Here is a 16,473-nt window from a genome sequence, read left to right as displayed (position 1 = left end):
GAGAATATTGCTTAGTCATGTCCATATTTCCACTTCCATAATTTTTTAGTAGTTTTAGGTTCATAATGGGTCAACAGCAACACATTGACCTAATGACCAGAAAACTGAATCTTGGAAGAATTTCTTCCACTAAGCTCTTTGGCTGATCTCTTTTGAGAGGGGGTAAAAATCACAATGCTGCTGTCCGAAGAAACCCTTTGCTCTGTGGAATGGTGGGAACTAGATCCAAGTAAATGTGCAGAGAGCACATGGTGGGCTTCGGCTTTGGTTCCTGGGCCTTTCTCTACTAACCTTCCACTGGACTCTGATTTATTTCTAATATAGAAATTTTGGTTATAATGGTGATGTTCATTCTTAGCTAACTTATCTTCCCCCTACTTTCCTTCCTAAGGAATACTGCTTAAATCTTCCATCAGCTTTCAAAATATCATAGAAGGAACTAGAAATTTCCACAAAGACTTCCTAATTGGAGAAGGAGAGATTTTTGAGGTATACAGAGTGGAGATTCAAAACCTAACATATGCTGTCAAATTATTTAAACAGGTATGGAAAGAATTACTGTCACAGGACATCAGTTCCACTTATTTGTTCATCTTTCATATTAAAATATGTCATTTTTCATCAACATTGAAAGGGGTATTTGAAAATAAAATTTTATAAGTGGAAATAAGAGATATGATTTCAGATGACTGGAGAAGTAAAGACCTGTCTTGCAAGAATGAGGAAGTTAAATGCTTTCCATCCCCAGATGTTATAGCATGAAAGACTTTTCTGGGCTGGGTGTGGTGGCTCACGCCTGTAATCCCAGGACTTTGGGAGCCCAAGGTGGGTGGATCACTTGAGGTCAGGAGTTTGAGACCAGCCTGATCGACAGGGTGAAACCCTGTCTCTACTAAAAACACAAGACTTAGCTGGGCGTGGTGGTATGCTCCTGTAGTCCCAGCTACTTGGGAGGCTGAGGCAGGAGAATCGCTTGAGCACAGGAAGAAGAGGCTGCAGTGAGCCAAGATTGCACCACTGCACTCCAGCCTGGGTGATAAAGTGAGACACCACCTCAAAAAAAAAAAAAAAGACTTCTGAAAAGTCTCCAGGACTTTGTTAAAGAGGGTCAGGTAGTGCTAGCCTGCCCTGATTTTCTTGGATTTTTAGGATGAGCCGGGTCCTCTCCAGGCAGCCTCACAGGCTAAGCCACAGTTTGGCATTTGGTACTGCTTTATAAATTGTCTTCTATCACAACTCAGAAGGGTGAAAGGAGGAGGCTTTCGAGTAGGAACAACAAACCAACAAACAGAGTAGGAGATCAGAAGACAGTTGATTGACTGCAGCCAATGAAGCAGAAAGGGAATTCCAGGATCAAGCTCAGGAGTCAGTCAGAGATAGGTCCACACACAAACACAGAAGAGCTGCTCTTCGTTTTCTTCATAGTTGGTCAACAATAAGTAAACATTTACTAAACTCTTATATGGACTGGGTGCTGAGCATGTAGAGATGAATAAGGCATAGTTCTGTCCTCAAGGAGCTCACAGTCTGTCTGGTGAAATAGCCAGGTAAACAAAAGATTAAACTGTTGTAAAAGAGGTACTTTAGCGAGAATTGTACAAAAGATCACAGAAGCACATAAAAGATAGCAACTCTCACAGCCATAAAAAAGAATGAGTTCATGTCCTTTGTAGGGACATGAATGAAGCTGGAAACCATCATCCTTAGCAAACGAACACAGGAACAGGAAACCAAACACTGCATGTTCTCACTTGTAAGTGGGAGTTGAACAATAAGAACACATGGACACAGAGGGGAGGGGAACATCACACACCCAGGGCCTGTTGGGGGGTTGGGGGAAATGGGAGGAAGAGTATTAGGACAAATACCTAATGCATGCGGGTCTTAAAACCTAGATGATGGGTTGATAGGTGCAGCAAACCACCGTGGCACATGTATACCTATGTAACAAACCTGCATGTTCAGCACATGTGTCCAGAGCTTAAAGTAAAATTTAAAAATAAATAAAAAAGAAAAAAAAAGAAAAAGAGGTTTAATGGACTCAGTTTCACATGGCTGGGGAGGCCTCAGTATCATGGCAGAAGATGAAAGGCACGCCTTACGATGCAGACAAGAGAGAAGTTGTGCAGGGAAACTCCCGTTTTTAAAACCATCAGATCTTGTGAGACTTATTCACTGTCACAAGAACAGCACTGGAAAGACCCACCCCCATGATTCAATTAACTCCCACTGGGCCCCTCCCACAACACGTGGGAATTGTGGGAGCTACAATTCAAGATGAATTTGGGTGGGGACACAGCAAAACCATATCAGAAGTCTATCTGAAAAGGTTACATACCATATGATTCTAAGTATATGACACTTTGGAAAAGGAAGAACAATTGAGACAGTAAAATATGGTGTCTGGGTGTTTGGTAAGGGTTAGATGAATAGGCAGAGCACAGATGATTTTTAGGGCAGTGAAACTACTCTGATACTGTAATGGTGGATACATATTATCATATATTTGTCAAAACCCATAGAATATACCACACTAAGAGTGAACTCTAGTGTAAACTATGGTAATAATGATATGTCAACTTAAGATCATTGATTTTAACAAATGTACCTCACTGGTGTGAGATGTTAATAATTGGGAAGCTGTGTGCATGTGTGTGGGAACGCCTTACTTTCCTCTCAATTTTTTGTAAATCTAAATCTGCTCTAAAAAATAAAGTACTAATTTAAAAAAAAAAAAAAAGATAGCGACTCTCTCCTCCCAGAGGAGGGCTGTGTCTGGCACCCAGAAGAGTATCTGGCCAGAGTAACCACTCAGTAAACAGTTCTCAAAAACAAATGGGGAAACCATCCGGCTGGATTTTGAAGGATGAGTAGAATTTTGGCAGGCAGTAAAGGAGGGGAATTACATTTCTAGTGGAACAAATAGCAGTTGCAGAGGCCTGGAGGTGTGTGTATGAAAACGTAGGTCTTCCTCATGAATAGCATTTCATTCAGTGCAGCGGACTGGGCGTAGGGAAGATAGTGAGAAGAGGATGCTGGAAAGATATTAAGTCTGTGGGTGATTTTTAAGTAGGAGACTGAAAGATTTGTGTTGTTAAAATATGACTTTGATTCTAGGTTAGATAGTGGATTGGAAGTTGGCAGAAGAATTGGGGGAAAGATGGCAAGAGCTAGCTGGAGGCAGGCTGGGCGTAGTGGCTCATGCCTGTAATCCCAGCACTTTGGGAGGCTGAGGTGGGCGGATCACTTGAGGTCAGGAGTTCGAGACCAGACTGGCCAACATGGTGAAACCCTGTCTCTACCAAGAAATACAAAAATAAAAATAAAAATAAAATAGCTGGGTGTGGTGGTGCCTGCCTGTAGTTCCAGCTACTCAAGAGCCTGAGGTGAGAGGATTGCTTGAACCCAGGAGGCAGAGGTTGCAGTGAGCCAAGATCACGCTACTGCATTTCAGTCTGGGCAACAGAGTAAGACCCTATCAAAAACAAAACAAAACAAAACAAAACAAAACAAAACCACCAGACTGGAGGCAGAAAGACCTGGTAGAGGGATATTTCAGATGTGCAAACCAAGAAATGGACAGGGTATAAACCCATGTTCCCAACCCTGACTATATATTAGAATTATCTAGGAGCTTTTTTAAAAAATGAGCCTTTAAAAAAATTGACTTTTAAAAAAATGGGCCTTTAAAAAAATGAACTTTTAAAAAAATGGTAGTCACCAGTATTTTTTAAAAGGTCCCAAGGTGGTTCACATGTGTAGCCACTGTTGAGAGTTAATGCTGTTAGCCTGGGCAAAGTCAGTGAGGATGCAGAGGAGAAAGCATGTCTAAGAGACGAGGTGAAGTGGACCACACCTGATTATCTGTTGGATAGGACTGGGGAAGTGGGGAAGAAGGAGGGTTTCAAGGTGATTCCGAGTTTGCAGCTTGCATTACCGTACTGTTTTAAAAATTATTTACCTAATTTCTCCATTTCTCCAAATTGCATTTAGTACTACTTAATTGTACATAGACATCTCAAAATTACTGAGAAGATGAACGGTCTGCTAAAGAAACAATCGGCTGGCCCAACTATTCAACAAATAGAATGTGGTTGCTCTAGAGGTGGCCAAGCTAAAGCCTGTTTCTTAATGCCAATGTGTCCCTGGCCCCAATTTGTACATTGTCTTATGGTTGAGCCTCAGGACCCCATCCGCAAAGGGTCCGTCCAGTCTACTTTCCTACTCTCTCTGCAGCTGCCACCAAATCACACTCCCTTTTGGGAATTTTCTTTCCATGAGTCTGAATGGTATTGATTGCTTCTAGAACCCCTTCCCTTTCTTTCTTAAAGAAAGGTGTTATTTCCTGGATTGTCTTTGACCCCTCCAGTGTGGTTTGGGTGACACTCCTATGTGTAGCAATAGCATCAAAGCATTACGTTATTCACCCACCTCTCTCAAAGGACTAGGCAGCTTTTTTTGAAGAGCTCTTATTTGTCTTTGTATCCTAGTGCCTTATTACAGGGCCTTGCCCATAGTAGCTCAGTAAATGTTTGCTGGATAAATTGAATGAAGCATACATACCCTTTTCAAGAATTTAGTTGCTAGTTGTTACGAGTAAAAATACCTGAGATTACCAAGGTGTTTACAAAGTCTTACTGTCTCTACATACATTTTAACTTTCTCTTAAGGTGGTAAATGAAAGTATGGCCGGACTTTGCCCTTCTGCTTTTATCTCCGCCCCACACACACACACACACACACACACATCAGGAAAAAATGAGAGCATTTAATGAAGCCTTAGCCACAGAACATTGTTAAAGAAATGCAGTTTTGTAACATTGGTTCATTACCAATTACTTTTCTTAGAGGGACTGAGGTGGGAAATTGTACTAGGTGTGTTAGATCTGTGCTTCTCTAACTTTAATCACCTGGGAATCATCTTACAATGCAGATTCTGATTCAGCAGATCTGACAGGAGCCCTGGATTTGCCATTTCTCAGCAGCTCCTAATGAAGCTGGGGTTTTTTGGTCATAGACCACATTTCAAGCAACAGGGTGTTAGAGTGCTACATTAGCATAAACAAAAAAACCGACTCCTTCATTTTTCAGACTGGAAAACTATGGCCTTAGGGAAGTTAAGTGACTGACAAAGAATCACAAATAGCGAGTGTTAGAGATGGGCGGAAAATCCAACCCATCTGGCTCCCAGGACAATGGTCTTGTAAAATGTAAATTCTGATAAAATGGTCCTTGAAAATGATTTTTTAGCCTGATTTATTGTTTCTGACTTCCTAGTTCAACTTGGAAAATAGTTTCCAAAATTCCTGTTGAATTTCTCTCCCTTTATTCCTGAGGGCAGAACTCCAAAACTCCATCTTCTCTAGCAATTTGCAAATGATAGAACGTTACAACTGGTGACACCTAGGAGCATACTTAATTTAACTCTTTTGGTAGAAGTTGGAAACCTGAGATCCAGAGACATGCAATGACCTAAGATATATGAAGGCATCAAGAACAGTGCTAGGGACAGAGTAGGTGTTCAGTACAATGTTACCGAACTCATTAAAATATTCATGTGTCAGGCTCTGGGCTATCTTCTAAAGCTTCTTGGAAGTAAAGAGTTATATTTTTATTTGCTTAGTAAGCCCATCTTTTCAAAAGGCAAAGGTAAACTTGAACTGACATATCCAAATAACCCAAGTCATAAACACCAAATTAGTGAAATTTTGCAGCAGAATAGAAATAACACAAGTTGGATTCTTTATAAGATCAAGTTGGGGAGGTTCTAGCTGACATGGGATTGTCTTTGAATACATAGAATGTTTTTGAATTTATGTAAATGTGTGCAAAATATGATGAAAGAGTTAACATGGCGATACACTGCATGAAAAACTTTCAATTCAAGAACACTGGTTCTAGATCTCTTTTGGGGCTAATGGATTGTTGAAAATCTGTTGAAAGCTAAATGTCATCTCCCCAGAAAAGTGTTCATATGCGTTTACACCAAAAAGTTCATCTAATTTAGGGAGACTATAGACCCTGGGTTAAGAATCCCAGAAACAGATCCTTTCCTTAATTTTGTTCTTGTCTTTCTGTATATGTAGGAGAAAAAAATGCAGTGTAAGAAGCATTGGAAGAGGTTTTTATCTGAGCTTGAAGTTTTACTACTGTGAGTATGTTTTCTCTGGAATTTCCTCCTCTTTGTGCCTGGGTTTCATCTCTGTTCATTTTTTATTTTACAGCACAGAGTTTGGCGTGACATGTAATAAATTTGGGTTGGATGTTAGAACTTCGAATAAATTTTGATATCTGCTTTAGTATATTCCTTAAAGTACATTTTAAAATAGATCATTTACATAATTCACTTGAACATATTTTAACAGGAAACTGTCACAAGGAAGTAGGTTAAATCATGTGTGACTAACATGGCTGAATAGTAATTCTTAGAACATTAGAGTGGTCTATATTTCACCATTTCCTCCTTCCTTAGAGAAATTTCAGTCTAGAAGCTGTTTCATCAGTATAACTCTATTCAGGAAGAGAGTTTTAGACAAAGAAATCAAGCGCTTTTGATGTGCATATTATTTTTCTGGAATTCATTCCTGAGTCTGAGAGTCCTTGGAGACAAATTGAAATGACTTCGTTTTCATATACATATTCATATCTGCAGCTGTGCAGCCTTCCTCATTGAAGGCCTCTAACCCTGTAGAGTTCACTTGTCATCCTTTACAAATAGGAAACTTTTTCAGATTTTTTTTTAACCAAGATGTGAAGTCGGGAAGCAGGGAGGAAGCTGAAGAGAGAAGGCATTATACTGAATCCATTTTCTTTTATACTGAAGACCAGAAATCAAAATAGTAGAGGCTAATCATCAAAGCTTACATATCACTTAGTCAATAAAAAATGAAATCCAAAATTGTAATAGTAAAAAGTTTTTACATGTGAGTTTTATTTATTGGCTTATGAAAGTAAGATTCAAACATTGCAAAATTTCAAAAGTACAAAAGCATAGACCAGGAAAAGATTTTCTCCCACCATTATCATCCAACCACCCAGCTGATCTTTCCAAAGTAACAGTATTACCAGCTCCTTGTATATATTTCCAGAGATATTTTGTGTGTAGGCAAATATGTATTTTGTTTTCTTATTTTTCTCCCTTAACACAAGAGGTGACATGAACACATTGTACACATTGCTTATTTTCATATTCTATTATATTCTATACAGTAGTTTACGTAACCCACTGTTCACAATTTCTTAGATTTGTTCCAATATTTTATTATATGAAATAATGCTGCAACAAGAAAACCTTGTATATATGTTATTTCATACTTATTTGAGTATATCTGTAAAATAAATTCTCATAAATAAAATTATAGTATCAAATGGTTATGTGCATTTTATCATAACAAATTGTCCTCCAATATAAGTTATACCAATTTACTTTCAAAGCAGTCATATGAGAGTGCCTGGTTTTCCATTGTTGCCAACCTAGTATTTATTCTTACCTCTTAATTTTCACCAATCTGATAGATGAAAATAGTTTATCAGGGTAGCTTTTGAAAAAATATTTAATTGACAAATAAAAATTATATATATTAATGTGTACAATGTGATTTGATATACAGTATGTACACATTGTCTAAAGATCACCACAATCAAATTAATACATCTATCACCACCCATGCTGTACTTTAGATCCCCAGAATGTGTTCATTGTACAATGGAAAGGTTGCCTGCTTTGACCAACATCTGTCTATTTTTCCCAACCCCCAGCCCTTGGTAACTATTTTTCTACTCTCTGCTTCTCTACGTTTGACTTTTTTAGCTTCCACATATAAGTGAGATCATGCAGTATTTGTCTTCTGTGTCTGGCTTATTTTACTTAGCATAATGTCTTCCAGGTTCATCCATGTTGTTGGAAATGGCAGGATTTTCTTCTTTTTATGGCTGAATAATATTCCATCATGTGTGTGTATGTATGTGTGTGTGTGTGTGTGTGTGTGTGTGTCTCACACTTTATTCTTTATCCATTCCTCTGTCAATGGACATTTAAGTTGTGTCTATGTCTTGGTTACTGTGAATAATGCTGCATTAAACATGAGAGTGCAGATATCTCTTTGAGATACTGATTTTATTTCTTTTACATACGTACCCTGATATGGTTTGGTTCTGTGTCCCCACCCAAATCTCATCGTGAATATACTCCCATAGTTCCCATGTGTTGTGAGAGGGACCTGGTCGGAGATTATTGAATCATGGGGGCAGTTTCTCCCATACTGTTCTTGTGATAGTGAATAAGTCTCACAAGATCTGATGGTTTTAAAAAGGGGAGTTTCTCAGCACATGCTCTGTTCTTTTGTCTGCCGCCATGTGAGATGTGCTTTTTATCTTCCACCATGATTGTGGGGCATCCCCAGCCACATGGAACTGTAAGCCCATTAAACCTCTTTCTTTTGTAAATTGCCCAGTCTCAGGTATGTCTTTATCAGCAGCATGAAAATGGACTAATACATACCCAGAACTGAGATTGTTGGATCTTATGGTAGTTGTATTTTCAGTTTTTTAAGGAACCTCCATTATGGCTGTACCACTTTATATTCCAACCAACAGCATACAAGGACTTCTTTTTCTCCATACCCTCAGCAACTCTTGTATCACTTGTCTTTTTGATAATAGCCATCCTAATAAGTGTGAGGTGATATCTCATTGTGGTTTTGATTTGCATTTTTCTGATGATTAGTGATGTTAAGCATCTTTTCATATACCTCTTAGTCATTGGTATGTCTTCTTTGAAAAACTATCTCTTTGGGTCATTTGCCCATTTTTATCAGGTTATTTGCTTTTTTGCTATTGAGTTGTATGAGTTCCTCACTATTTTGTATCTTAACACCTTATTAGATATATGGTTTGCAAATATTTTCTCCCATTCCATAGGTTTCCATTTCATTTTGTTGATTGTTTCCTTTGTTGTGCAGAAGCTTTTTAGTTTGATATAGTTCCACTTGTTCATTTTTGCTTTTGTCACCTATGCTTTTGGTGTCATAGCCAAAAAATCATTGCCAAGACCAGTGTCAAGGTAAATTTTCCCTATGTTTTCTTCCAGATTTGTATGGTTTCAGATCTTACATTTAAGTATTTAATCCATTTTGAGTTAATTTTTGTATATGGTGTAAGACAAAGGTCCAATTTTATTATTTTGTATGTGGGTATTCAGTTTTCCCAACACCATTTATTGAAGATAATTTTCTTCTTCTGTTGTATATTCTTGGTGCCCTTTTCAAAGATTAGTTGATGATATATATGTAGGTTTATTTCTGTTATTTTTTTTTAAATTCTATTCCATTGGTCAATGAGTCTGTTTTTATGCCGGTGCCATACTGTTTTTATTACTATAGCTCTGTAATATAGTTTGAAATCAGGAAGTGAATGCCTCTGGCTTTGTTCTTCTTTCTTAAACTCACTTACTGTTTTGGGTCTTTCATGGTTCTATATAAATTTTAGCATTTTTCTTCTATTTTTGTGAAAAACGGCATTGGAATTTTGATAGAAATGTGTTGAATGTGTAGCTCACTTTGAGTAGTATGGACATTTTAACAATATTAATTCTTTCAATTCAGGTATGTAATGCATCTTTCCATTTATTTGTGTCTTCTTCAGTTTCTTTCATCAGTGTCCTATAGTTGTTAACGCACAAAATTTTCACCTCCTTGGTTAAATTTATTCCTAAGTGTTTTATTCTTTTTAATGCTGTTGTAAATAGGATCATTTCCTTAATTTCCTTTTCAGATTGTTCATTGTTAGCATATAGACACATAGTTGATTTTTATATGTTGATTTTGTATTATGCAACTTTTCTGAATTTGTTTATTGTTCTAACAGTTTTTTTGGTGGAGTCTTTTGGGTTTTCATCATGTCATCTGCAGACAGAGCCACCTTTAACTTCCACCTTTCCAATTAGGATGCTTTTATTTCTTTTTTATTGCCTAATTGCTCTGGCTAGGACTTCCAGCTCTATCTTGAAGAGAAATGGAAAGGGTGGGCACACTTATCTTTTTCCTGAACTTAGAGGAAAAGCATTCAGCTTTTCACTGTTAAGGTATGATGTTAGCTGTGGGTTTGTCATATATGGCATTTATTACATTGAGATACATTCCTTCTATACCTAATTTGTTGAGAGTTTTTATCATGAAAGGATGTTGAATTTTATCAAATGCTTTTGCATTTGTTGAGATGGTTTTGTGATTTTTATTTTTCAGTCTGTTAATATGTTGTATCATTTACATATTTGCACATGTTGAACCATCCTTGCTTCTCAGGGATAAGTCCTGTTTGACTCTGGTATTTCCCTATTAATGTTCTGTTGAAGACTGGGCACAGTGGCACATGCCTGTAATCCCAGCACTTTGGGAGACCAGGAAGGTGGGTTACCTGAGGTCAGGAGTTCAAGACCAGCCTGGCCAACATGATGAAACCCCATCTGTACTAAAAATATAAAAATTAGCCAGGTGTAATGGTGCACGCTTGCAATCCCAGCTATTCAGGAAGCTGAGGCACAAGAATCACTTGAACCCGGGAGGCGGAGGTTGCAGTGAGCTGAGATCTTGCCACCACACTCTAGCCTGGGCAACAGAGCAAGACTCGATCTCCAAAAACAAACAAACAAACAAACAAAAAATGTTCTGTTGAATTTAGCTTGCTAAATTTGTTGAGGATTTTTGTATCTATGGCCATCATGGATATTGGCATATAACATTTTCTCATTGTGTTCTTATCTGGCTTTGATATGAGGGTAATGCTGGCCTACTAAAATAAGTTTGACAGTGTTCCCTCCTCTTTAATTTTTTAAAAGATTTTGACAGGGATTAGTATTAATTCTTCTTTAAATGCTTGTTAGAATTTACCCAGAATCTCTATGGTCCTGGACTTTTCTTCGTTGGGAGGTTTTTGATTATTTAATCAATCTCCTTGGTTGTTATTGGTCTGTTTAGGTTTTCTATTTCTTCATGATTCAGTCTTGGTGGATTGTATGTTTCTGGGAATCCATCTATTTCTTTTAAGTTTTCCAGATTGTTGGCATACGATAGTTCATAATAGTCTCTTATGATCCTTAGTGTTTCTGTGGTATCGGTTGTAATGTCGCCTCTTTCATTTATATTTTATTTATTTGAGGCCTCTCAAAAAAACAAGTCTCATAGTATCAATTTTTCTGAGAGATATTAATAATCCTTTTATATATTTAAGAGATATATTTTATTTTCTATGAAGTAGCTTATAATATTCCTTACCTATTTTTTAAAATTAGGCTTTTTTTAATGGTTCAAAGGAATATTTTATAATTCCTATTAGAGAATCAGCCTATTTTTATGTTATGAGACGCAAATAATTTTTTACCATACTGTCATTTCATCTTTGCTTATTATAGTTTTGACATGTAGAAATGGTTTTAATATAGGTAATTTCACTCGCGTCCGTGTGAAGAGACCACCAAACAGGCTTTGTGTGAGCAATAAAGCTTTTTAATCACCTGGGTGCAGGCGGGCTGAGTCCGAAAAGAGTCAGTGAAGGGAGATGGGGTGGAGCCGTTTTATAGGATTTGAGTAGGTAAAGGAAAATTACAGTCAAAGGGGGGTTGTTCTCTGGGGGGCAGGAGTGGGGTGTCACAAGGTGCTCAGTGGGGGAGCTTTTTGAGCCAGGATGAGCCAGGAGAAGGAATTTCATAAGGTAATGTCATCAGTTAAGGCAAGGACTGGCCATTTTCACTTCTTTTGTGGTGGAATATCATCAGTTAAGGCAGGAACATGCCATTTAAATATCACTTCTTTTGTGATTCTTCAGTTACTTCAGGCCATCTGGATGTATACATGCAGGTCACAGGGGATGCAATAGCTTAACTTGGGCTCAGAGGCCTGACAGTTAAGTTTATCAATGTTTTCTTTTGCAGATTCCAGATTTTATGTTATAGTTTTTGCCATTAAAAGTTATCATGGTTTGAGGCCAGGCGCGGTGGCTCACGCCTGTAATCCCAGCACTTTGGGAGGCTGAGGCAGGCGGATTATGAGGTCAGGAGATCAAGACCATCCTGGCTAACACTGTGAAACCCCGTCTCTACTAAAAATACAAAACATTAGCCAAGCGTGGTGACGGGCACCTGTAGTCCCAGCTACTGGGGAGGCTGAGGCTGGAGAATGGCATGAACCCAGGAGGCAGAGCTTGCAGTGAGCCGAGTTCACGCCACTGCACTCCAGCCTGGGCAACAGAGCGAGACTCCGTCTCAAAAAAAAAAAAAAAAAGTTATCATGGTTTTTGCCATTAAAAGTAAACATTACTTTTTTTTATTTTTATTTTTTTTTGAGACGGAGTCTTGCTCTGTCACCTAGGCTGGGGTGCAGTGATGTCATCTCAGCTCACTGCAAGCTCTTCCTCCTGGGTTCACGCCATTCTTCTGCCTCAGCCTCCCGAGTAGCTGGGCAAAAACCGCAGTAATTTTTGCACCAATCTAATAAAATAATTCTCCCATTTTTTCCCAGTACTTTCATGGTTTCATTTTTTACATTTATTTGTCTGATCCATTTGTTTGTCTGGTGAGGTGTTTTCTGTGAACTACAACAACAGCTTGTCTAGGTTTCAAAAATTCTATCGGCATTTTTAATGCAATTTTAATAACTTTATAGATTAATCTGGAGAGATTTATAATTTTATAATGTTGGCTATTCCTGGGGTACCATTTTTATTTTGCTAATATTTATTTTGTGTTAGGCCCTGTTTCAAGTGCTTTACATGTGTTAATTCATTAATCCTCATGACCATCCAATGAGATAAATTCTCCTGTTATCTCCATTTTGCAGATGAGGAAACTGAGGTAGATCTTACCTTTTCTATAAGATCCAAGTTATTTCCTAAATCATCTTCTCAGATGTGACTAAGGCAGATGCAGCTTTCTCCTCTTAGAATATACTATCAGAAATGGGATTGGGAGAGAAGCCCCTAAGTAAACAGACAATTTCAATAATCTAATTTAAGTGATAAGATGAGGAAATACAGAGCACAGAGGAGGGAATGATAACTTGGGGGATGAGCAGCAGAATAGGTTTCTTGATAGAAATAATATCTAAGCTGAGACCTGAAGGATGAGGTTTCTTTAGTTTAATATTAAGGGAATTACCTTAAACAGAATTGTAAACTCCATAGAATGTGGCTTCTGATTCCTTTTTTCCCTCCTTTCTCGAGGGAAGGGGAAAAAGCTAATAATTTTTGTGGACCTGGCTTTTGGCTTAACCTTTTATTTCATTTTCATAAGAACCTTGGAAATAGATGTTTTAATTACTGATTACAGTTAAAGGAACAGGCTCAGAGCGATTAAATAACTTGCCCAAGTTAACACAGCTGTTAAAAAGACCAGAGATTCAATCCCAGGTTAGTTGTTCAAGTCTGTTTACCACACCATGGGGTCTGCATCATTTTGTCTGAACAAGGCACTCAGAACGTTTGCTGAAGTGATTTTAGAAGGTATCAGATCTGCTAACCTTCTGATGTATATAATCTAAAACCCTACTGATTTAAAAATTTGTAGCAAAAGGTTGGGTGGCATGGGTCCATAGGTACAAAACCAGCAAACTTTCTCCAAGGTATCTCCATGTTCCATACCTTGGTAACCTCTAAAGTATCCGTTTTTCTGTTTGATCAGTAATACTTAAAAATAAACACATGTTCTTTTCTCCTCTCTGAGCAAGAGAGTAGAGCACCAGGCCGTGGCTCTGTCTATCTGATGTCCACTATCTACTGCCTTCCAAAAGATTCGTCTCTCTGAATTGTTTTAAGTTGCAGGAGAACCAACCAGGTATACACCGACTGTGAAATACACTACCTCAATTTCCTTTCAATCCACTGCTTTTCATTTCATAGATATAGTTGGAATCATAATAGGTGTAGGGATATTGTATCACAGAAGACTTTGATATATTTAAAAATAAAAACTTCTCTGTGTGTATTGTGTGTGTGTGTATGTATACATACACACACACACACGCTTCCTTCCTTGAAGTAAGAGGAAGAAAAGGAATCAGAATCCCCCTCCCCGGCCACATACACACAATATATGTAGGAATGTGTGTGTTTATAGGAAAATTTTGCTACTGCAGAAATGAATAATAGGTTTTTATAAATAGAATCATTTTTACAGATTTATTTTAATATCCCCAAGCCTGCCCAGAACACAGTAGATGTCCCATAAGTAATTTTTGAATTAAACCGAGTTCACAGTATGTGTGAATTTCACATTTTATATTTCATAGTTGTTACCTGGGCTCATAGTGATGGCACACACAATCAAGGAATAGAGTTTTTGTTAATAAGCTAATAAATAATTATTAGGAAAAAAAAAAGCCTGAGAAATACATACTACACTGACATAGAAATCTGTGATTTAAAATCAATGGTATGTTCTCAACATCAAACATTACTAGTCATATGGATTTAGACAATAATGCAAGCTTTGTGAAGACACTGACATCTCTTTTCAGCTGTGTAGCTGGTATCTAGCACAGTAGCTGACATAGTAGTGCTCAATAAGTGGATGAATGAAAATGGTCTTTATTCTTATGTTTTGGTGACTTAAACTTATATACTTAAATAAATCAAGCTAACAATTTTAGTTGCACTGTTTTTACTTAATAAGTCATGTTGTCTTTCATACTGATAAAAATAAGTTAATATTGAATGGTGTTGTCTATCTTTTGTAAACTTTCCAACATTACAAATCTTTAAAAATCTTTATTTTTTGAAATTTTCCGCCTTATATTTGGATGTTTTATTTATATTTACATGATTACAGTCAGCCAAAAGCAGTAACTAGTATTTGTTAGAATTTGTTTTTTTCTTTTTTGAGGTGGAGTCTCGCTCTTGTCGCACAGGCTGGAGGGTAGTGGTGTGATCTTGGCTCACGGCAACCTCCGCCTTCCGGTTCAAGCAATTCTCCTGCCTCAGCCTCCCGAGTAGCTGGGATAACCAGGTGCTCACCACCATGCCCAGCTAATTTTTGTATTTTTAGTAGAAACGGGGTTTCACCATGTTGGCCAGGCTGGTCTCAAACTCCTGACCTCAAGTGATCAGCTAGCCTCTGCCTCCCAAATTGCTGGGATTACAGGTTTGAGCCACTGCACCTGGCCGTTAGAACTCTTTAGACCAATTTGGAAAGCAAATCTGTGTCTGTACCCAATGTGTCCGGCCGAATTTATATTCTGCTTTAGGCCTATTCCCCATCCCACCTTACTACCCCCACACCAGCGTGTTGTTCATTTCCTGTCTGAATAAGCAATTTTATGGCTTTAAAACATCTTTTGTTTCAAGGTTTCATCACCCAAACATACTAGAGTTGGCTGCATATTTTACAGAGACTGAGAAGTTCTGTCTGGTTTATCCATACATGAGAAATGGAACACTTTTTGACAGATTGCAGTGTGTAGTAAGTTCTATCTATTATTCTGTCTGATCCTCTGACCCCTTGAATCCCTGGGAGAGCTGCTGAAACCGTCTGGGAGAGTTGGGAGGCAAGATGTGTTTGCATGAGGGGAAAGCCAAGAATGGGTTTCCCAAGGAAGCAGTACTTCTTGGATTAATTTCTTACTTTTAGAAGGCTGAGCAAATACCTGAGTTAACGTGTTCTGTGCAACATTTTGGTAACCATGTTGGGTTCTTACTCATTATATGGTAAGAACCCAGCAAATCTTTTGGCAACCATGTTATATTATATTTGATTCTGTACCTCCAGTGAGTTGGCATCAACTACTCTTATTCCTTAAATAATTTTAATTTGTATAACTTTATTAAAGTATCCTTCAATACAAAGGATCACCGTAGCAGTGACACAGACTCTAAAGAGAAAGAGGCAGCCTGGACAACATAGCCAGATTCTCGCCTCTACTAAAAAAATAAATAGGCTGGGCGCAGTGGCTCACGCCTGTAATCCCAGCACTTTGGGAGGGCGAGTTGGGCGAATCACAAGGTCAGGAGTTCAGGACCAGCCTGAACAACATGGTGAAACCCCATCTCTACTAAAAATACAAAAATTAGCCAGGCAGCTGTGATCCCAGCTAATCAGGAGGCTGAGGCAGGAGAATCACTTGAACCTTGGAGACGGAGGTTGCAGTGAGCCAAGATTGCACCATTGCACTCCAGCCTGGGTGACAGAGCGAAACTCTGTCTTAAATAAATAAATAAATAAATAAATAAATAAATAAATAAATAAATTGCTGGTCATGATGGCACATACCTGTCCCAGCTACTTCAGAGGCGGAGGCAGGAGAGTTGCTTGAGCCCAGGGACATGGAGGCTGTAGTGAGCTATGATTCTGCCACTGTACTCCAGCTTGGGTGACACGGAGTGAGACCTTGTCTCAAAAAAAAAAAAAAAAGAGAGAGAGACAGAGAGAGGGGGAGAGAGAAGGAGGTTGAATAAATGTCATGATTCCTCGTTAGATGTCTTTGGAGGTTA

At 38.2% G+C, this 16,473-nt stretch overlaps 1 protein-coding gene across 2 annotated transcripts in view; it reads left to right on the top strand.

The window, feature by feature from the left end:
* The window catches only part of IRAK3 (interleukin 1 receptor associated kinase 3), a 65,040-nt gene that overhangs the window by 22,678 nt on the left and 25,889 nt on the right, over nt 1–16,473 (top strand). Inside the window, exons 5-7 of one of the 2 annotated variants that reach the window (XM_003824788.5) lie at nt 392–543; nt 6,087–6,151; nt 15,331–15,445. In XM_003824788.5, the coding sequence (XP_003824836.3) occupies nt 392–543; nt 6,087–6,151; nt 15,331–15,445 (332 nt within the window). The remainder of the gene's footprint in view (nt 1–391; nt 544–6,086; nt 6,152–15,330; nt 15,446–16,473) is intronic. The other variant, XM_063593371.1, reaches the window with a different exon arrangement.

The sequence above is a fragment of the Pan paniscus genome, chromosome 10 (genome assembly GCF_029289425.2).
Source record: "Pan paniscus chromosome 10, NHGRI_mPanPan1-v2.0_pri, whole genome shotgun sequence".
Taxonomy (NCBI): domain Eukaryota; kingdom Metazoa; phylum Chordata; class Mammalia; order Primates; family Hominidae; genus Pan; species Pan paniscus.
The sequence above is the reverse complement of the archived record's forward strand: the minus strand, read 5'-3'. Positions and strand labels throughout refer to the sequence as shown.